The following is a 22,598-nucleotide window of genomic DNA, read 5'->3' as shown; positions in this document are numbered from 1 at the left end:
TTTATTTATGAATTATGTTCAGGCACACTGTTGGGCAACATGTATTTATTTATGAATTATGTTCAGGCACACTGTTGGGCAACATGTATTTATTTATGAATTATGTTCAGGCACACTGTTGGGCAACATTTATTTAACAAAGGAAACGGACAAACCTGAGCTAGAAAACCTTTACAAAAGGAGAACTTTTAACATCTATAGACGGAGAACGGAAATAGTTGTTATCGACTTGTATTGTTTTATTTTATTGTGAACTGAAATAAGAATTAAAAAACAAAAAAACAAACTTGTCAGGGATAATGTCACGGCCCCTCCTCTGTAGTGCAGGGGCGGTTCCTCCTGCAGGCGGAGGGTCGTTAGTGATTGGAGGAGCCACCTGGGCTCAGGGTATTTAAACTGCTTCACTAATCACTCTCGTCTCTCTCTCTCTCTCCTCCAGGAGAGAGTTAAACAACAGTTAAACAAGAGTTCCCCCAAAACCACAGGTCCTGGGGTCAGACAGGACCTCAGTTCCCCCAAAACCACAGGTCATGAGGTCAGACAGGACCTCAGTTCCCCCAAAACCACAGGTCATGGGGTCAGACAGGACCTCGAACAGTTCAAGTCAGACACAGTGATGTAGTCGAGTCATTAACCCGCCAGTCTCAAGTCCCTGGTGATGAGTCCAAGTCTGCAGTCGCCACTGGCCCCGAGACCTGATCCCAGAGCAGTAGTTAGAGGCTTCAGTATCCACCCAGCACCACCCCAATCTAGGCACCACCCCAACCTAGCCCCCCCCCCCCCCCCAAAAGGTTCAGAGGTCAAAACACCACGCAGCTGTTGATATCAAACATCCGCGGACGCGTCCGTTTCCTGGCCTGGTTCACCGCTGTCCTCACCGCACACTCGAACACTTGCTGCACGCCGCGGTTGCTTAGCGACGAGCACTCCAGGTATCCCTTGGCCCGTATGTCCTGAGCGAGGCGTTTGCCCTCGGCGGCGGAGGAGCAGGAGGCGCTGTGAGGCCCGGAGTCACGCTGGTCCGTCTGGGTGGCCACCACCAGCACCGGGACACGGGGAAGGTTGTCACGCACCTACAATGACATTAAAATGTTTTTAAAACAACCATTTTGTTATAGTCAAATAGTTCTAAACATGTGTTTTGATACAGGATATATGAAGCCAGAGTTGGGCTCAATTCCATTTCAACTCAGGAAGTGAACTGAAATCCTAATACCAATTCCTTCTCACTGCTTCTCAATGAGAGAGAGAGAGAGAGAGAGAGAGAGAGGGAGAGAGACAGAGAGAGAGAGAGAGAGACAGACAGAGAGAGACAGAGAGAGAGAAAGAGAGAGAGAGAGAGAGAGAGAGAGACAGAGAGAGAGAGAGAGAGACAGAGAGAGAGAGAGAGAGAGAGACAGAGAGAGACAGAGAGAGAGAGAGAGAGAGAGAGAGAGAGAGACAGAGAGAGAGAGAGAGAGAGAGAGAGAGAGAGACAGAGAGAGACAGAGAGAGAGAGAGAGAGAGACAGAGAGAGACAGAGAGAGAGAGAGACAGAGGGAGAGAGAGAGAGAGACAGAGAGAGAGACAGAGAGAGAGAGAGAGAGACAGAGAGAGAGAGAGACAGAGAGACAGAGAGAGAGAGACAGAGAGAGAGAGAGAGAGACAGAGAGAGAGAGAGAGAGAGAGAGAGACAGAGAGAGAGAGAGAGAAAACAAAAATGGAATCAGATCTTTAGTTTACCGAAGCATCCAACTACTGATGTGTCTACTTCCTGAATTGACTCAAATGATTATTTCAGACGTGTCTGTAAGAATAGAAAAAGGTTGTTTGGTTTAGCGGTCTGAGCTGCTGCCTCTGGAGAGCGTGTTCTACGTAGCGTCAGGTTGGAATCCGTCCCACCGCTCTCTCTCTCTCCGACCTTTCACCTCTCTCTATCCAATAAAAACACACACACACAGAACACTTCCAGAAGGATCTACTCAGAGAGTAGGAAAAGGTCGTCCCGTACCTCTACCAGCCACTTGTGCTTGACGCTGGCGAGGGAGGCGGCGTTGGCCACGGAGTAGCAGATCAGGACCACATCCGCCTGCTGATAGGACATCGGACGGATCTGTCTGAACGTGTCATTTCCTGCCGTGTCCCACAAACCCAGGTTGATCTGGAGAGTAAAACAAATATGTTATAAATGTGTCTTTTTTTTTTTAAAAGTTTTAATTATTCAATAATTTTGTTGTTGTTCTGTCTTATTCGAAATCATATTTGTAATGTTTTAAAATGTTTTATTCTTTGTGACGTTGAGATTTTTTAAAATAAAGCTCTTTAAATAAAGCATTAAAAATACAAAACAAAGACACCACAGGGATAAACAGCCTCATTACCATCAGAGGGGTTAAAGGTCATGAAGGATGTGTCAGGGGGTCATTTCCTGATCAGGTGACCCTCCGACCTCTCCAGTGTGTTGTGATGTTGACACTACCGTGTTAATGTATGGTGAGACTTCAATGATGTAATATGTAAATTCCAGTCTGAAGCAAGTAGCCTAGCAACAGGGTAGCCTAGCGACAGGGTAGCCGAGTGGTTAGATCGCTGGGCCAGTAACCCATTATGTTGCTGTATCGAAACCCCGAGCTGACAAGGTAAAAAAACATGTCGTTCTGCCCCCTGAACAAGGCAGTTAACCCTACTGTTCCTAGACCAGTTAACCCACTGTTCCTAGACCAGTTAACCCACTGTTCCTAGACCAGTTAACCCTACTGTTCCTAGACCAGTTAACCCACTGTTCCTAGACCAGTTAACCCACTGTTCCTAGACCAGTTAACCCTACTGTTCCTAGACCAGTTAACCCACTGTTCCTAGACCAGTTAACCCACTGTTCCTAGACCAGTTAACCCACTGTTCCTCGGTAGGCCATCATTGTAAATAAGAATTTGTTCTTAAATGACTTGCCTAGTTAAATAAAAAGGTTAATATATATATATATATATATATGTATATATATATATATATATTTAAGAACCAATTCTTAAATAATAATAAAATTATTATTTACAATAAATACAAATGATATATATATAAAACTAAAAATGAATACCAAAAAATCCTCTGAATTCCTGTCCCTCAGCCATGAGGTCGTTTTGTCCCCGTCTCTATCGAGTCCCATGTGTTGTATTTTAAAAACCATAAAACTCTGGAAACCAAAACTCATATGTAGAAAATAGATCATCAACGTGCCTACTGAATAAGATCTAGAAACCGCTAACAACCAACACGTCAGACAATCACCATGTTGCTTGGCGCTGAACGGGGGATTGTCTGGCAGATCGTTCGCTAACGCTCATAAGGACCAGTCTAAATGAATAAACAGGCCGGATCTGGTCCGCGGGCCGCCAGTTGAACAGCCCTGATGTAAAGGGTATTATTGTAGTAGTTAAATGAGTTGTAGTGTATTATTGTAGTAGGTAAATGATTTGTAGGGTATTATTGTAGTAGGTAAATGAGGTAAAGGGTATTATTGTAGTAGGTAAAGGGTATTATTGTAGTAGGTAATGATGTAAAGGGTATTATTGTAGTAGGTAAAGGGTATTATTGTAGTAGGTAATGATGTAAAGGGTATTATTGTAGTAGGTAAAGGGTATTATTGTAGTAGGTAAAGGGTATTATTGTAGTAGGTAAAGGGTATTATTGTAGTAGGTAAAGGGTATTATTGTAGTAGGTAAAGGGTATTATTGTAGTAGGTAATGATGTAAAGGGTATTATTGTAGTAGGTAATGATGTAAAGGGTATTATTGTAGTAGGTAATGATGTAAAGGGTATTATTGTAGTAGGTAAAGGGTATTATTGTAGTAGGTAATGATGTAAAGGGTATTATTGTAGTAGGTAAAGGGTATTATTGTAGTAGGTAATGAGGTAAAGGGTATTATTGTAGTAGTTAAAGGGTATTATTGTAGTAGGTAAAGGGTATTATTGTAGTAGGTAAAGGGTATTATTGTAGTAGGTAATGATGTAAAGGGTATTATTGTAGTAGGTAAAGGGTATTATTGTAGTAGGTAATGATGTAAAGGGTATTATTGTAGTAGGTAAAGGGTATTATTGTAGTAGGTAATGATGTAAAGGGTATTATTGTAGTAGGTAAAGGGTATTATTGTAGTAGGTAATGATGTAAAGGGTATTATTGTAGTAGGTAAAGGGTATTATTGTAGTAGGTAATGATGTAAAGGGTATTATTGTAGTAGGTAAAGGGTATTATTGTAGTAGGTAATGATGTAAAGGGTATTATTGTAGTAGGTAAAGGGTATTATTGTAGTAGGTAAAGGGTATTATTGTAGTAGTTAAAGGGTATTATTGTAGTAGGTAATGGGTATTATTGTAGTAGGTAAAGGGTATTATTGTAGTAGGTAAAGGGTATTATTGTAGTAGGTAATGGGTATTATTGTAGTAGGTAAAGGGTATTATTGTAGTAGGTAAAGGGTATTATTGTAGTAGGTAATGATGTAAAGGGTATTATTGTAGTAGTTAAAGGGTATTATTGTAGTAGGTAAAGGGTATTATTGTAGTAGGTAATGATGTAAAGGGTATTATTGTAGTAGGTAAAGGGTATTATTGTAGTAGGTAAAGGGTATTATTGTAGTAGGTAAAGGGTATTATTGTAGTAGTTAAAGGGTATTATTGTAGTAGGTAAAGGGTATTATTGTAGTAGGTAAAGGGTATTATTGTAGTAGGTAAAGGGTATTATTGTAGTAGGTAATGATGTAAAGGGTATTATTGTAGTAGGTAAAGGGTATTATTGTAGTAGGTAAAGGGTATTATTGTAGTAGGTAAAGGGTATTATTGTAGTAGGTAAAGGGTATTATTGTAGTAGGTAAAGGGTATTATTGTAGTAGGTAATGATGTAAAGGGTATTATTGTAGTAGGTAAAGGGTATTATTGTAGTAGGTAAAGGGTATTATTGTAGTAGTTAAAGGGTATTATTGTAGTAGGTAAAGGGTATTATTGTAGTAGGTAAAGGGTATTATTGTAGTAGGTAAAGGGTATTATTGTAGTAGGTAAAGGGTATTATTGTAGTAGTTAAAGGGTATTATTGTAGTAGGTAAAGGGTATTATTGTAGTAGGTAAAGGGTATTATTGTAGTAGGTAAAGGGTATTATTGTAGTAGGTAAAGGGTATTATTGTAGTAGGTAAAGGGTATTATTGTAGTAGGTAAAGGGTATTATTGTAGTAGGTAATGATGTAAAGGGTATTATTGTAGTAGGTAAAGGGTATTATTGTAGAAGGTAAAGGGTTTTATTGTAGTAGGTAAAGGGTATTATTGTAGTAGGTAATGATGTAAAGGGTATTATTGTAGTAGGTAAAGGGTATTATTGTAGTAGTTAAAGGGTATTATTGTAGTAGTTAAAGGGTATTATTGTAGTAGGTAATGATGTAAAGGGTATTATTGTAGTAGGTAAAGGGTATTATTGTAGTAGGTAAAGGGTATTATTGTAGTAGGTAAAGGGTATTATTGTAGTAGGTAAAGGGTATTATTGTAGTAGGTAATGATGTAAAGGGTATTATTGTAGTAGGTAAAGGGTATTATTGTAGTAGGTAAAGGGTATTATTGTAGTAGGTAAAGGGTATTATTGTAGTAGGTAAAGGGTATTATTGTAGTAGGTAAAGGGTATTATTGTAGTAGTTAAAGGGTATTATTGTAGTAGGTAAAGGGTATTATTGTAGTAGGGGTATTATTGTAGTAGGTAAAGGGTATTATTGTAGTAGGTAAAGGGTATTATTGTAAAGGGTATTATTGTAGTAGGTAAAGGGTATTATTGTAGTAGGTAAAGGGTATTATTGTAGTAGGTAAAGGGTATTATTGTAGTAGGTAATGAGGGTATTATTGTAGTAGGTAAAGGGTATTATTGTAGTAGGTAAAGGGTTTTATTGTAGTAGGTAAAGGGTATTATTGTAGTAGGTAAAGGGTATTATTGTAGTAGGTAAAGGGTATTATTGTAGTAGGTAAAGGGTATTATTGTAGTAGGTAAAGGGTATTATTGTAGTAGGTAAAGGGTATTATTGTAGTAGGTAAAGGGTATTATTGTAGTAGGTAAAGGGTATTATTGTAGTAGGTAAAGGGTATTATTGTAGTAGGTAAAGGGTATTATTGTAGTAGGTAAAGGGTATTATTGTAGTAGGTAATGATGTAAAGGGTATTATTGTAGTAGGTAAAGGGTATTATTGTAGTAGGTAAAGGGTATTATTGTAGTAGGTAAAGGGTATTATTGTAGTAGTTAAAGGGTATTATTGTAGTAGGTAAAGGGTATTATGGTAGTAGGTAAAGGGTATTATTGTAGTAGGTAAAGGGTATTATTGTAGTAGGTAAAGGGTATTATTGTAGTAGGTATTATTGAAAGGGTATTATTGTAGTAGGTAAAGGGTATTATTGTAGTAGGTAAAGGGTATTATTGTAGTAGGTAAAGGGTATTATTGTAGTAGGTAAAGGGTATTATTGTAGTAAGGTAAAGGGTTTTATTGTAGTAGGTAAAGGGTATTATTGTAGTAGGTAAAGGGTATTATTGTAGTAGGTAAAGGGTATTATTGTAGTAGGTAAAGGGTATTATTGTAGTAGTTAAAGGGTATTATTGTAGTAGGTAAAGGGTATTATTGTAGTAGGTAAAGGGTATTATTGTAGTAGGTAAAGGGTATTATTGTAGTAGGTAATTGTAGTAGGTATTAAAGGGTATTATTGTAGTAGGTAATGATGTCAAGGGTATTATTGTAGTAGGTAAAGGGTATTATTGTAGTAGGTAAAGGGTATTATTGTAGTAGGTAAAGGGTATTATTGTAGTAGGTAAAGGGTATTATTGTAGTAGGTAAAGGGTATTATTGTAGTAGGTAAAGGGTATTATTGTAGTAGGTAATGAGGGTATTATTGTAGTAGGTAAAGGGTATTATTGTAGTAGGTAAAGGGTATTATTGTAGTAGGTAAAGGGTATTATTGTAGTAGGTAAAGGGTATTATTGTAGTAGGTAAAGGGTATTATTGTAGTAGGTAAAGGGTATTATTGTAGTAGGTAATGATGTAAAGGGTATTATTGTAGTAGGTAAAGGGTATTATTGTAGTAGGTAATGATGTAAAGGGTATTATTGTAGTAGGTATTATTGTAGTAGGTAAAGGGTATTATTGTAGTAGGTAAAGGGTATTATTGTAGTAGGTAATGAGTAGTAAAGGGTATTATTGTAGTAGGTAATGATGTAAAGGGTATTATTGTAGTAGGTAATGATGTAAAGGGTATTATTGTAGTAGGTAAAGGGTATTATTGTAGTAGGTAATGATGGTATTATTGTAGTAGGTATATTATTGTAGTAGGTAAAGGGTATTATTGTAGTAGGTAAAGGGTATTATTGTAGTAGGTAAAGGGTATTATTGTAGTAGGTAATGATAGGTAAAGGGTATTATTGTAGTAGGTAAAGGGTATTATTGTAGTAGGTAAAGGGTATTATTGTAGTAGGTAATGATGTAAAGGGTATTATTGTAGTAGGTAAAGGGTATTATTGTAGTAGGTAATGATGTAAAGGGTATTATTGTAGTAGGTAAAGGGTATTATTGTAGTAGGTAAAGGGTATTATTGTAGTAGATGTAAAGGGTATTATTGTAGTAGGTAAAGGGTATTATTGTAGTAGGTAAAGGGTATTATTGTAGTAGGTAATGATGTAAAGGGTATTATTGTAGTAGTATTATTGTAGTAGGTAAAGGGTATTATTGTAGTAGGTAAAGGGTATTATTGTAGTAGGTAATGGGTATTATTGTAGTAGGTAATGGGTATTATTGTAGTAGGTAATGGGTAAAGGGTATTATTGTAGTAGGTAAAGGGTATTATTGTAGTAGGTAATGATGTAAAGGGTATTATTGTAGTAGGTAAAGGGTATTATTGTAGTAGGTAATGAGGGGTATTATTGTAGTAGGTAATATTATTGTAGTAGGTAATGATGTAAAGGGTATTATTGTAGTAGGTAAAGGGTATTATTGTAGTAGGTAAAGGGTATTATTGTAGTAGGTAATGATGTAAAGGGTATTATTGTAGTAGGTAATGATGTAAAGGGTATTATTGTAGTAGGTAATGATGTAAAGGGTATTATTGTAGTAGGTAATGATGTAAAGGGTATTATTGTAGTAGTTAATGATGTAAAGGGTATTATTGTAGTAGGTAATGATGTAAAGGGTATTATTGTAGTAGGTAATGATGTAAAGGGTATTATTGTAGTAGGTAAAGGGTATTATTGTAGTAGGTAAAGGGTATTATTGTAGTAGGTAAAGGGTATTATTGTAGTAGGTAAAGGGTATTATTGTAGTAGGTAAAGGGTATTATTGTAGTAGGTAATGATGGGTATTATTGTAGTAGGTAAAGGGTATTATTGTAGGTAGAGTAAAGGGTATTATTGTAGTAGGTAAAGGGTATTATTGTAGTAGGTAATGATGTAAAGGGTATTATTGTAGTAGGTAAAGGGTATTATTGTAGTAGGTAAAGGGTATTATTGTAGTAGGTAAAGGGTATTATTGTAGTAGGTAATGATAAAGGGTATTATTGTAGTAGGTAAAGGGTATTATTGTAGTAGGTAAAGGGTATTATTGTAGTAGGTAAAGGGTATTATTGTAGTAGGTAATGATGTAAAGGGTATTATTGTAGTAGGTAAAGGGTATTATTGTAGTAGGTAATGAAAGGGTATTATTGTAGTAGGTAAAGGGTATTATTGTAATAGGTAAAGGGTATTATTGTAGTAGGTAATGGGTATTATTGTAATAGGTAAAGGGTATTATTGTAGTAGGTAAAGGGTATTATTGTAGTAGGTAAAGGGTATTATTGTAGTAGGTAAAGGGTATTATTGTAGTAGGTAAAGGGTATTATTGTAATAGGTAAAGGGTATTATTGTAGTAGGTAAAGGGTATTATTGTAGTAGGTAATGGGTATTATTGTAATAGGTAAAGGGTATTATTGTAGTAGGTAATGATGTAAAGGGTATTATTGTAGTAGGTAAAGGGTATTATTGTAGTAGTTAAAGGGTATTATTGTAGTAGGTAAAGGGTATTATTGTAGTAGGTAATGAGGGGGTATTATTGTAGTAGGTAAAGGGTATTATTGTAGTAGGTAAAGGGTATTATTGTAGTAGGTAAAGGGTATTATTGTAGTAGGTAAAGGGTATTATTGTAGTAGTTAAAGGGTATTATTGTAGTAGGTAATGATGTAAAGGGTATTATTGTAGTAGGTAATGATGTAAAGGGTATTATTGTAGTAGGTAAAGGGTATTATTGTAGTAGGTAAAGGGTATTATTGTAGTAGGTAAAGGGTATTATTGTAGTAGGTAAAGGGTATTATTGTAGTAGGTAAAGGGTATTATTGTAGTAGGTAAAGGGTATTATTGTAGTAGGTAAAGGGTATTATTGTAGTAGGTAAAGGGTATTATTGTAGTAGGTAATGATGTAAAGGGTATTATTGTAGTAGGTAAAGGGTATTATTGTAGTAGGTAAAGGGTATTATTGTAGTAGGTAAAGGGTATTATTGTAGTAGGTAAAGGGTATTATTGTAGTAGGTAAAGGGTATTATTGTAGTAGGTAAAGGGTATTATTGTAGTAGGTAAAGGGTATTATTGTAGTAGGTAAAGGGTATTATTGTAGTAGGTAAAGGGTATTATTGTAGTAGGTAATGATGTAAAGGGTATTATTGTAGTAGGTAAAGGGTATTATTGTAGTAGGTAATGATGTAAAGGGTATTATTGTAGTAGGTAAAGGGTATTATTGTAGTAGGTAAAGGGTATTATTGTAGTAGGTAAAGGGTATTATTGTAGTAGGTAAAGGGTATTATTGTAGTAGGTAAAGGGTATTATTGTAGTAGGTAAAGGGTATTATTGTAGTAGGTAAAGGGTATTATTGTAGTAGGTAATGATGTAAAGGGTATTATTGTAGTAGGTAAAGGGTATTATTGTAGTAGGTAAAGGGTATTATTGTAGTAGGTAAAGGGTATTATTGTAGTAGGTATTGAGGTAAAGGGTATTATTGTAGTAGGTAATGATGTAAAGGGTTTTATTGTAGTAGTTAAAGGGTATTATTGTAGTAGGTAAAGGGTATTATTGTAGTAGGTAAAGGGTATTATTGTAGTAGGTAAAGGGTATTATTGTAGTAGGTAAAGGGTATTATTGTAGTAGGTAATGGGTATTATTGTAGTAGGTAATGAGGTAAAGGGTATTATTGTAGTAGGTAATGAGGTAAAGGGTATTATTGTAGTAGGTAATGATGTAAAGGGTTTTATTGTAGTAGGTAAAGGGTATTATTGTAGTAGGTAATGAGGTAAAGGGTATTATTGTAGTAGGTAATGAGGTAAAGGGTATTATTGTAGTAGGTAATGATGTAAAGGGTTTTATTGTAGTAGGTAAAGGGTATTATTGTAGTAGGTAAAGGGTATTATTGTAGTAGGTAAAGGGTATTATTGTAGTAGGTAAAGGGTATTATTGTAGTAGGTAATGATGTAAAGGGTATTATTGTAGTAGGTAAAGGGTATTATTGTAGTAGGTAAAGGGTATTATTGTAGTAGGTAAAGGGTATTATTGTAGTAGGTAAAGGGTATTATTGTAGTAGGTAATGATGTAAAGGGTATTATTGTAGTAGTTAAAGGGTATTATTGTAGTAGGTAAAGGGTATTATTGTAGTAGGTAAAGGGTATTATTGTAGTAGGTAAAGGGTATTATTGTAGTAGGTAAAGGGTATTATTGTAGTAGGTAAAGGGTATTATTGTAGTAGGTAAAGGGTATTATTGTAGTAGGTAATGAGGTAAAGGGTATTATTGTAGTAGGTAATGATGTAAAGGGTATTATTGTAGTAGGTAAAGGGTATTATTGTAGTAGGTAATGGGTATTATTGTAGTAGGTAATGAGGTAAAGGGTATTATTGTAGTAGGTAATGAGGTAAAGGGTATTATTGTAGTAGGTAATGATGTAAAGGGTATTATTGTAGTAGGTAAAGGGTATTATTGTAGTAGGTAATGATGTAAAGGGTATTATTGTAGTAGGTAAAGGGTATTATTGTAGTAGGTAAAGGGTATTATTGTAGTAGGTAATGTTTTATTCCTACCGGGGCCCCGTCCATGAAGACCTCCACTCCAGTGTTCTCATACACAGTTGGTTTGTAGCACTCAGGGAAGGTCTCTGAGGTGAAGCGAACCAGGAGGGCCGTCTTCCCGACAGCACTGTCCCCCACCAGCACACACTTCACCTGGGTCTCCGCGCTCATGGCTGCTCCGCTCGGAACCCTGGGGGTTGTAGTCCTTTAGGGAGACGTTGAGTTGTAGTCCTGAAGCAGAGAGGAGGGTTGAGATCAGGGGGTTGTGACGTCCATAGTGATGGTGGTCACCTTCTCTGTGATACTCTGTGGGGGTTGTAGTTCTTTAGGGAGATGTTGTAGTCCTGAAGTAGAGGAGGGTTAGGATCAGCGGGTTGTGGTCACCTACTCTGTGATACTCTCTGTGGGGGTTGTAGTTCTTTAGGGAGACGTTGTAGTCCTGAAGTAGAGGAGGGTTAGGATCAGCGGGTTGTGGTCACCTACTCTGTGATACTCTCTGTGGGGGTTGTAGTTCTTTAGGGAGATGTTGTAGTCCTGAAGTAGAGGAGGGTTAGGATCAGCGGGTTGTGGTCACCTGGTGTGTAGAGTCATGATGCTAACTGCATGTGTCTCTCTCTCTCACCACAGAGTTTACTGGCTCTACTGCTCCAGTAGAGAAGCTGAAGGGCTCTGACTGTCTTCATATGGTTTTCACTCTGTCTCTCTCTCTACACACTCTCTCTCTACACACACACACCTCTCTCTACACACACACACCTCTCACTCTACACACACTCTCTCTACACACACACACCTCTCACTCTCTCTCTACACACGCTCTCTCTACACACACACACCTCTCATTCTCTCTACACACACTCTCTCTCTCTCTACACACACACACCTCTCACTCTACACACACACACCTCTCACTCTACACACACACACACACACACTCTCTCTACACACACACACCTCTCACTCTACACACACACACCTCTCACTCTACACACACACACACACACACTCTCTCTACACACACACACCTCTCACTCTCTCTACACACACACACACTCTCTCTCTCTCTCTACACACACACACCTCTCACTCTACACACACACACACCTCTCACTCTACACACACTCTCTCTCTACACACACACACCTCTCACTCTACACACACACACCTCTCACTCTACACACACACACACACTCTCTCTACACACACACACACCTCTCACTCTCTCTACACACACACACACTCTCTCTCTCTCTCTCTCTACACACACACACCTCTCACTCTACACACACACTCATCTCACTCTACACACACACTCTCTATCTCTCTCTCTCTGTCTCTACACACACACTCTCTCTCTCTCTCTACACACACACACTCTCTACACACACACCTCTCTCTCTCTACACACACACACCTCTCTCTACACACACACTCTCCCTCTCTCTACACACACTCTCTCTACACACACACTTTCTCTCTAACTCTCTCTCTCTCTTGCGCTACACACACACACACTCTCTCTCTCTCTCTACACACATACACACACTCTCTCTCTCTCTACACAAACACACTCTCTCTACACACACACACACTCTCTCTCTAACTCTCTCTCTCTCTTGCGCTACACACATACACACTCTCTCTCTCTCTACACACACACACTCTCTCTCTACACACATACACACACTCTCTCTCTCTCTACATAAACACACTCTCTCTACACACACACACTCTCTCTCTACACACATACACTCTCTCTCTCTCTCTACACACACACACTCTCTCTCTACACACATACACTCTTTCTCTACACACATACACACTCTCTCTCTCTCTCTACACACACACACTCTCTCTCTACACACATACACTCTCTCTCTACACACATACACACTCTCTCTCTCCAACTCTCTCTCTCTGTCTAAACACAGCCCCCCCCCATCTATCTCAGTTCCTCTTCACTTACCTCTCTGTGTTCTCCACGGAGTTGACACCAGGCTCCGCCTCCTGCGATCAATCGAGGTCACCTGACGTCACAGGTGATTATTCCATCCAATCAAGGCCCGGCATACGGTAGAGAGCTGTGAGAACATTATCTGATGAGGACACCGTTGACTCCGTGAGAGGGGGGGGGGGTTGCTCTAATAAAGTAGAGCTACTAATTGTGCAGGTATTCGTTCCAGCCCAGCACTAAAACACATCAGATTCAGCTTTTTTTTTATTAGGCTGCACATATGTAATACACTGTGACGAGCTGCTGATGTAAAAGAAGGGCTATTTAAAATAAAATAAGTGATTGATTGACATTTAAATTTACAGAGAAAAGCTGGCCGAAATCTGAGGCATGTACCTTCTCCTCTCCGTAGTGACCCAGCCATGAATGAGGGAGGGAGGACAGAGCCGACCCATAGATGTGGTTATTAACTCCTACAGTGATAACGCCAGAGAAGAGGGAGGGAGGACAGAGCCGACCCATAGATGTGGTTATTAACTCCTACAGTGATAACGCCAGAGAAGAGGGAGGGAGGACAGAGCCGACCCATAGATTTGGTTATTAACTCCTACAGTGATAACGCCAGAGAAGAGGGAGGGAGGACAGAGCCGACCCATAGATGTGGTTATTAACTCCTACAGTGATAACGCCAGAGAAGAGGGAGGGAGGACAGAGCCGACCCATAGATGTGGTTATTAACTCCTACAGTGATAACGCCAGAGAAGAGGGAGGGAGGACAGAGCCGACCCATAGATGTGGTTATTAACTCCTACAGTGATAACGCCAGAGAAGAGGGAGGGAGGACAGAGCCGACCCATAGATGTGGTTATTAACTCCTACAGTGATAACGCCAGAGAAGAGGGAGGGAGGACAGAGCCGACCCATAGATGTGGTTATTAACTCCTACAGTGATAACGCCAGAGAAGAGGGAGGGAGGACAGAGCCGACCCATAGATGTGGTTATTAACTCCTACAGTGATAACGCCAGAGAAGAGGGAGGGAGGACAGAGCCGACCCATAGATGTGGTTATTAACTCCTACAGTGATAACGCCAGAGAAGAGGGAGGGAGGACAGCACTGACCCATAGATTTGGTTATTAACTCCTACAGTGATAACGCCAGAGAAGAGGGAGGGAGGACAGAGCCGACCCATAGATGTGGTTATTAACTCCTACAGTGATAACGCCAGAGAAGAGGGAGGGAGGACAGAGCCGACCCATAGATGTGGTTATTAACTCCTACAGTGATAACGCCAGAGAAGAGGGAGGGAGGACAGAGCCGACCCATAGATGTGGTTATTAACTCCTACAGTGATAACGCCAGAGAAGAGGGAGGGAGGACAGAGCCGACCCATAGATGTGGTTATTAACTCCTACAGTGATAACGCCAGAGAAGAGGGAGGGAGGACAGAGCCGACCCATAGATGTGGTTATTAACTCCTACAGTGATAACGCCAGAGAAGAGGGAGGGAGGACAGAGCCGACCCATAGATGTGGTTATTAACTCCTACAGTGATAACGCCAGAGAAGAGGGAGGGAGGACAGAGCCGACCCATAGATGTGGTTATTAACTCCTACAGTGATAACGCCAGAGAAGAGGGAGGGAGGACAGCACTGACCCATAGATTTGGTTATTAACTCCTACAGTGATAACGCCAGAGAAGAGGGAGGGAGGACAGAGCCGACCCATAGATTTGGTTATTAACTCCTACAGTGATAACGCCAGAGAAGAGGGAGGGAGGACAGAGCCGACCCATAGATGTGGTTATTAACTCCTACAGTGATAACGCCAGAGAAGAGGGAGGGAGGACAGAGCCGACCCATAGATGTGGTTATTAACTCCTACAGTGATAACGCCAGAGAAGAGGGAGGGAGGACAGAGCCGACCCATAGATTTGGTTATTAACTCCTACAGTGATAACGCCAGAGAAGAGGGAGGGAGGACAGAGCCGACCCATAGATGTGGTTATTAACTCCTACAGTGATAACGCCAGAGAAGAGGGAGGGAGGACAGAGCCGACCCATAGATGTGGTTATTAACTCCTACAGTGATAACGCCAGAGAAGAGGGAGGGAGGACAGAGCCGACCCATAGATGTGGTTATTAACTCCTACAGTGATAACGCCAGAGAAGAGGGAGGGAGGACAGCACCGACCCATAGATGTGGTTATTAACTCCTACAGTGATAACGCCAGAGAAGAGGGAGGGAGGACAGAGCCGACCCATAGATGTGGTTATTAACTCCTACAGTGATAACGCCAGAGAAGAGGGAGGGAGGACAGAGCCGACCCATAGATGTGGTTATTAACTCCTACAGTGATAACGCCAGAGAAGAGGGAGGGAGGACAGCACCGACCCATAGATGTGGTTATTAACTCCTACAGTGATAATGCCAGAGAAGAGGGAGGGAGGACAGCACCGACCCATATATTTGGTTATTAACTCCTACAGTGATAATGCCAGACCCAGTCGTTCAGTCTATTGGTTCTGTATCTATGGTGACCCAGTCGTTCAGTCTATTGGTTCTGTATCTATGGTGACCCAGTCGTTCAGTCTATTGGTTCTGTATCTATGGTGACCCAGTCGTTCAGTCTATTGGTTCTGTATCTATGGTGACCCAGTCGTTCAGTCTATTGGTTCTGTATCTATGGTGACCCAGTCGTTCAGTCTATTGGTTCTGTATCTATGGTGACCCAGTCGTTCAGTCTATTGGTTCTGTATCTATGGTGACCCAGTCGTTCAGTCTATTGGTTCTGTATCTATGGTGACCCAGTCGTTCAGTCTATTGGTTCTGTATCTATGGTGACCCAGTCGTTCAGTCTATTGGTTCTGTATCTATGGTGACCCAGTCGTTCAGTCTATTGGTTCTGTATCTATGGTGACCCAGTCGTTCAGTCTATTGGTTCTGTATCTATGGTGACCCAGTCGTTCAGTCTATTGGTTCTGTATCTATGGTGACCCAGTCGTTCAGTCTATTGGTTCTGTATCTATGGTGACCCAGTCGTTCAGTCTATTGGTTCTGTATCTATGGTGACCCAGTCGTTCAGTCTATTGGTTCTGTATCTATGGCGACCCAGTCGTTCAGTCTATTGGTTCTGTATCTATGGTGACCCAGTCGTTCAGTCTATTGGTTCTGTATCTATGGTGACCCAGTCGTTCAGTCTATTGGTTCTGTATCTATGGCGACCCAGTCGTTCAGTGTATTGGTTCTGTATCTATGGCGAACCAGTCGTTCAGTCTCTATGGACCCGACCCAGTCGTTCAGTCTTGTTGTTCTGTATCTGTGGACTCGACCCAGTCGTTCAGTCTTGTTGTTCTGTATCTGTGGACTCGACCCAGTCGTTCAGTCTTGTTGTTCTGTATCTATGGACCCGACCCAGTCATTCAGTCTTGTTGTTCTGTATCTGTGGACTCGACCCAGTCGTTCAGTCTCTATGGACCCGACCCAGTCGTTCAGTCTTGTTGTTCTGTATCTGTGGACTCGACCCAGTCGTTCAGTCTTGTTGTTCTGTATCTATGGGACCCGACCCAGTCGTTCAGTCTTGTTGTTCTGTATCTATGGACCCGACCCAGTCGTTCAGTCTTGTTGTTCTGTATCTATGGGACCCGACCCAGTCGTTCAGTCTTGTTGTTCTGTATCTATGGGACCCGACCCAGTCGTTCAGTCTTGTTGTTCTGTATCTATGGACCCGACCCAGTCGTTCAGTCTTGTTGTTCTGTATCTATGGACCCGACCCAGTCGTTCAGTCTTGTTGTTCTGTATCTATGGACCCGACCCAGTCGTTCAGTCTTGTTGTTCTGTATCTATGGACCCGACCCAGTCGTTCAGTCTTGTTGTTCTGTATCTATGGACCCGACCCAGTCGTTCAGTCTTGTTGTTCTGTATCTATGGACCCGACCCAGTCGTTCAGTCTTTTTGTTCTGTATCTATGGACTCGACCCAGTCGTTCAGTCTTGTTGTTCTGTATCTATGGACTCGACCCAGTCGTTCAGTCTTGTTGTTCTGTATCTATGGTGACCCAGTCGTTCAGTCTTTTTGTTCTGTATCTATGGTGACCCAGTCGTTCAGTCTTGTTGTTCTATTGCCATACTGGCTGGCAACGTTCTTATCCCTTACCAGCCAGCCAGCTACAGCTATTTTACAGTCATTCTAATCCTTTGCTAGCTAGCCAGCTACAGCTATTTTACAGTCAACAGTGCCGCCAGAATAACATCAGTAGCTCCATTTGCATTAGTTTAAGCCGTTTCCCAGTGACATTTACGTGAAAACATCCGTAACAATGAGCTAACGAGGCCCGGTTTCACCTGGCGTAGAAAATGTGCCTGCTCGTCAGGACACGGTCGTTCAGAGGAGCTACAGTAGCGAAACATCACATCGAACACAATCACTTTGTTTTACCTGTCTTTATTGATAGTTCTGTGTATATATCCATTTTAAAAAATGATTCATGATTTCGACTGGCTGTGAAACGCTGCCCGCCCGTCTCATCCCGACTCGTTCATTACTATGCGACAGCTGGAGATGTAATTTGAATATTGAAACAATGTTGCAAATGTCAGAGAGACAGACGGCAACGGTTTATACAAATCACCGCTGTTGAAAACTAAACGTTACTCTAAAAGAAATGTCACATAATGTCTAGATGCTTTTTATAAATTGCCTGGCTGGGCTGATGAGACAGTGGATTGCGCAGTCAGATGGAACGGAGTAAATAGGCATTTTGACTTCTTAGATTTAGCTGGTGGTACTTTGTGGAATAGACAACGGCTGGAATGCGGGTTTAACCAATCAGCATCTAGGATTAGACCCACCCGTTGTATAATGACTAACTAGACTACTAACTAGACTACTGACTACGAACTAGACTAGACTACTGACTACTAACTAGACTACTGACTACAAACTAGACTACTGACTACTAACTAGACTAGACTACTGACTAGATTATTGACTAGACTATTGACTACTAACTAGACTACTGACTAGATCATTGACTAGACTACTGACTAGATCATTGACTAGCCTATTGACTACTAACTAGACTACTGACTAGATTGACTACTAACTAGACTACTGACTAGATTACTGACTACTAACTAGACTACTAACTAGATCATTGACTAGACTACTGACTACTAACCAGACTACTGACTACTAACTAGACCTACTGACTACTAACTAGACCTACTGACTAACTAGACTACTGACTGACTAGACTCCTAACTAGGCTACTGACTCCTAACTAGACTCCTGACTACTCTCCCTACACAGCAATGGCAGCCCCCCAGGAGCCAAATGCAGACCACAACAGACTGAAGGTGTGTTTTGTCTTGAACCCAACTGATCCTCTATTAGGGCGTGTAAAGGATATACCGGTATTGTTACTGACATTGAGAAATGCCCGTGTTTTGTTTAAAAGATGGACACCATTCACCATGACTTTATAGAAACACTAGATTAGAGAGTTAAGGGTTATTCAAACATCATCTACCCACAGGAAGAGTTGAAAAGCTCTGTTTCTTCACCATCTACCCCCAGGAAGAGTTGAAAAGCTCTGTTCCTTCATCATCTACCCCCAGGAAGAGTTGAAAAGCTCCGTTCCTTCATCATCTACCCCCAGGAAGAGTTGAACAGCTCCGTTCCTTCATCATCTACCCCCAGGAAGAGTTGAAAAGCTCTGTTTCTTCACCATCTACCCCCAGGAAGAGTTGAAAAGCTCCGTTCCTTCACCATCTACCCCCAGGAAGAGTTGAAAAGCTCTGTTTCTTCACCATCTACCCCCAGGAAGAGTTGAAAAGCTCCGTTCCTTCATCATCTACCCCCAGGAAGAGTTGAACAGCTCCGTTCCTTCATCATCTACCCCCAGGAAGAGTTGAAAAGCTCTGTTCCTTCATCATCTACCCCCAGGAAGAGTTGAAAAGCTCCGTTCCTTCATCATCTACCCCCATGAAGAGTTGAAAAGCTCCGTTCCTTCATCATCTACCCCCAGGAAGAGTTGAACAGCTCCGTTCCTTCATCATCTACCCCCAGGAAGAGTTGAAAAGCTCCGTTCCTTCATCATCTACCCCCAGGAAGAGTTGAAAAGCTCCGTTCCTTCATCATCTACCCCCAGGAAGAGTTGAAAAGCTCTGTTCCTTCATCATCTACCCCCATGAAGAGTTGAAAAGCTCTGTTTCTTCACCATCTACCCCCAGGAAGAGTTGAAAAGCTCCGTTCCTTCATCATCTACCCCCAGGAAGAGTTGAAAAGCTCTGTTCTTCACCCTGCCATGATAACTGACATTTTGTTTTCACCTACTTTACGACGGTCTAGAAGCATAGGGCAGAGAGGCCCACTAAACTCAACTTTAGCCATTCAAATAGAGCCTATTTATGTGAAACCAAATGTAAGGGATTAATGTGTGTCGTTTATCATTTTATTGAGATACAAATAGTTAAAATTGGATAATAACATTTTTTTTGTGTGTAGGACTATTGGTTTAAACAATGAATATGAAACGCCAAATGATTCTGTGACTCTCCAATACATTAATAATGTATTTATTAGGCTCATATTAAATGAGGTATTCTGGCTGGATTAAAACAAAAGACATGAAAAAAGACAAAACAACTTTTGTTACTTGTCGTAGACAGAAGAATAGAACAAAAGATAACTCACCGTGTTGTCAGACGTCGACACCGCAGCCTGTCTTCATGATGGCAACGGGCGGATGTCGCGCTCCAACTCAAAGCATTTTTTTGGGGGGGACTCGGAGACGGTTTGGTGCCTCGGTAGAAAAGTAACTTTTTTTTTTACGGTATATACATTATTCTACTTTTATAAATACTGCTTAAAGCGAAAGTAAATAGCCTAATTATTCGATATGCACAGAACTACTTATACACGTTTATATGCGTCACTTACACAGCTTACTACTTACTATCTGTACAAAAAAACGGAGAGGGAAATGAGATGCGCTGTCTGTCTCTCTCTCTCTCATCTCACTAACAGCATCCGTTTGTTGAGCGTGGAGGAGGAGGTGTGTTGATACCGTTTCGTTTCTGTTCTTAGTATTTCAGCGTCTCTATAACTCACGAAGCAGCTGTTGTTTTTGATCGCTTAGATAGACAACTTTACGCAGTAGCTGTGAGTTAACGTGTTTATATATAAAACGTGGCGTGTGGCCTCATAACGACAGACTTTACGCAGTAGCTTGGGGTTAATGTGTTTACATCTAAAACGTGGCGTGTGGCCTCATAACGACAGACTTTACGCAGTAGCTTGGGGTTAATGTGTTTACATCTAAAACGTGGCGTGTGGCCTCATAACGACAGACTTTACGCAGTAGCTGTGAGTTAACGTGTTTATATATAAAACGTGGCGTGTGGCCTCATAACGACAAGACTTTACGCAGTAGCTGTGAGTTAATGTGTTTACATCTAAAACGTGGCGTGTGGCCTCATAACGACAAGACTTTACGCAGTAGCTGTGAGTTAATGTGTTTACATCTAAAACGTGGCGTGTGGCCTCATAACGACAAAACAGGAGTTGGAGGACAAGGGAAATAAAACCTCGAAAGTTAATCAATACCAATATATTTTCCAATGCATCCTCTCTGGTTAGGATATGTTAATTGTTAATTGGAAAAATGACCCTATCATTCTCTGTAGACGTATAACGGGCATAGTAACTATTTTGTCAAAAGGTTCTCCGTCATGACTATGAGTCGACTTGTTATGGAACGAAATAATTGTGCGTCATGTTTATCGAAAGGAAAGTAGTGAGAAATTACCGACACCGTAGGGTGCCGTTCAGTTCTCTTGAACGTTTGCTACGTTTCGCAACAATTTGTACTGTAGGACACGTTTCCACAAAACGTTCTCGAACGGGGCTTTTGGAGGTACGTTTGCTCTCCGTTCGGTGGGTGTGGCTTCAAGCAATGAGTGACGTGTTTCAACGGCAGTGGCCATGCTGACCGCGTTCCCCCCCCAAAACCACAACATCACCGTTTGTACAGCACCGTTTCCGTTCAATAACACGTTCCAGAACGTAACAATGTACTGAACGCAGCCCGTGAGTCAGATGAACCGTTCCTTCCCACGCCGGTATGGGGGATACACCACGAGACGAGAGCGTTAAAGGGGGATGGGGGGCGGAGCAGATGAACGGATGCTACCACACTATAGCACCTGCTTTAATTCATTAACTAATTTCACCTTTATTTAACAAGGAAAGTCAGTTATGAATAAATTATTATTTACAATGACGGCCTACCAAAAGGCAAAACGGCCTCCTGCGGGACGGGGGCCTGGGATTAAAAATATAAATATAGGGGAAAAACACACTCACCACAACAAGGAGAGACAACACAACACGACATAAAGACTGGTTGCCAACCAACTAAAACACACACACACACTGTGGCAGACTTGATTTGATTGTGTTCCAAAAGTGAACAGACAATGTTCTTTATTGAAAATATAATTTGTAAAAAAAATAAAAAAAATAATACATAAGAAAATTATCAACAATTATGAAAATAAAAATATACCCTTTCCTTTGGTAGCCTACAATTCCCTTTTAGGAGTCAGTCCCTAAACCCTTTAGGAGTCAGTCCCTAACCCTTTAGGAGTCAGTCCCTAAACCCGTTAGGAGTCAGTCCCTAACCCTTTAGGAGTCAGCCCCTAACCCTTTAGGAGTCAGTCCCTAACCCTTTAGGAGTCAGTCCCAAACCCTTTAGGAGTCAGTCCCTAACCCTTTAGGAGTCAGTCCCTAACCCTTTAGGAGTCAGTCCCTAACCCTTTAGGAGTCAGTCCCTAACCCTAACCCTTTAGGAGTCAGTCCCTAACCCTTTAGGAGTCAGTCCCTAACCCTAACCCTTTAGGAGTCAGTCCCTAAACCCTAACCCATTTAGGAGTCAGTCCCTAAACATTTAGGAGTCAGTCCCTAACCCCTAACCCTTTAGGAGTCAGTCCCAAACCCTTTAGGAGTCAGTCCCTAACCCATTTAGGAGTCAGTCCCTAACCCTTTAGGAGTCAGTCCCTAACCCTTTAGGAGTCAGTCCCTAAACCCTTTAGGAGTCTGTCCCTAGCCCTTTAGGAGTCAGTCCCTAACCCTTTAGGAGTCAGTCCCTAAACCCTAACCCTTTAGGAGTCAGTCCCTAACCCTAACCCTTTAGGAGTCAGTCCCTAAACCCTAACCCATTTAGGAGTCAGTCCCTAAACATTTAGGAGTCAGTCCCTAACCCCTAACCCTTTAGGAGTCAGTCCCAAACCCTTTAGGAGTCAGTCCCTAACCCATTTAGGAGTCAGTCCCTAACCCTTTAGGAGTCAGTCCCTAACCCTTTAGGAGTCAGTCCCTAACCCTTTAGGAGTCAGTCCCTAACCCATTTAGGAGTCAGTCCCTAACCCATTTAGGAGTCAGTCCCTAACCCTTTAGGAGTCAGTCCCTAACCCTTTAGGAGTCAGTCCCTAACCCCTAACCCTTTAGGGGTCAGTCCCTAACCCTTTAGGAGTCAGTCCCTAACCCTTTAGGAGTCAGTCCCTAACCCTTTAGGAGTCAGTCC

At 40.9% G+C, this 22,598-nt stretch overlaps 1 protein-coding gene across 1 annotated transcript; it reads right to left on the bottom strand.

The window, feature by feature from the left end:
* Positions 1–799: 799 nt before the first annotated feature.
* On the bottom strand, positions 800–19,841 carry LOC139374085 (ras homolog family member H). Its single transcript, XM_071115077.1, has 5 exons — positions 19,712–19,841; positions 13,028–13,142; positions 11,074–11,595; positions 1,991–2,140; positions 800–1,073 (listed from the first exon to the last, which is right to left on the bottom strand). Exons 3-5 carry the CDS (start codon positions 11,230–11,232, stop codon positions 801–803), a joined length of 582 nt encoding a protein of 193 aa, XP_070971178.1. The 5' UTR covers positions 11,233–11,595; positions 13,028–13,142; positions 19,712–19,841; the 3' UTR covers position 800.
* Between the last annotated feature and the right edge of the window lie 2,757 nt (positions 19,842–22,598).

The sequence above is a fragment of the Oncorhynchus clarkii genome, chromosome 19 (genome assembly GCF_045791955.1).
Source record: "Oncorhynchus clarkii lewisi isolate Uvic-CL-2024 chromosome 19, UVic_Ocla_1.0, whole genome shotgun sequence".
NCBI classification, from domain to species: Eukaryota; Metazoa; Chordata; class Actinopteri; order Salmoniformes; family Salmonidae; genus Oncorhynchus; species Oncorhynchus clarkii.
Note: the sequence above shows the minus strand (reverse complement) of the source record. Positions and strands in the feature narration are given on the sequence as shown.

Bases quoted from the DNA above. Each gene is read 5' to 3' on its own strand.
- LOC139374085 (XM_071115077.1), bottom strand. From the start codon at position 11,232: ATGAGCGCGGAGACCCAGGTGAAGTGTGTGCTGGTGGGGGACAGTGCT. The intron at 2,141-11,073 runs GTAGGAATAAAA...TTTACTCTCCAG, and splicing joins TCTTCATGGACGGGGCCCCG to ATCAACCTGGGTTTGTGGGA. The intron at 1,074-1,990 runs GTACGGGACGAC...ATGTCATTGTAG, and splicing joins AGCACAAGTGGCTGGTAGAG to GTGCGTGACAACCTTCCCCG.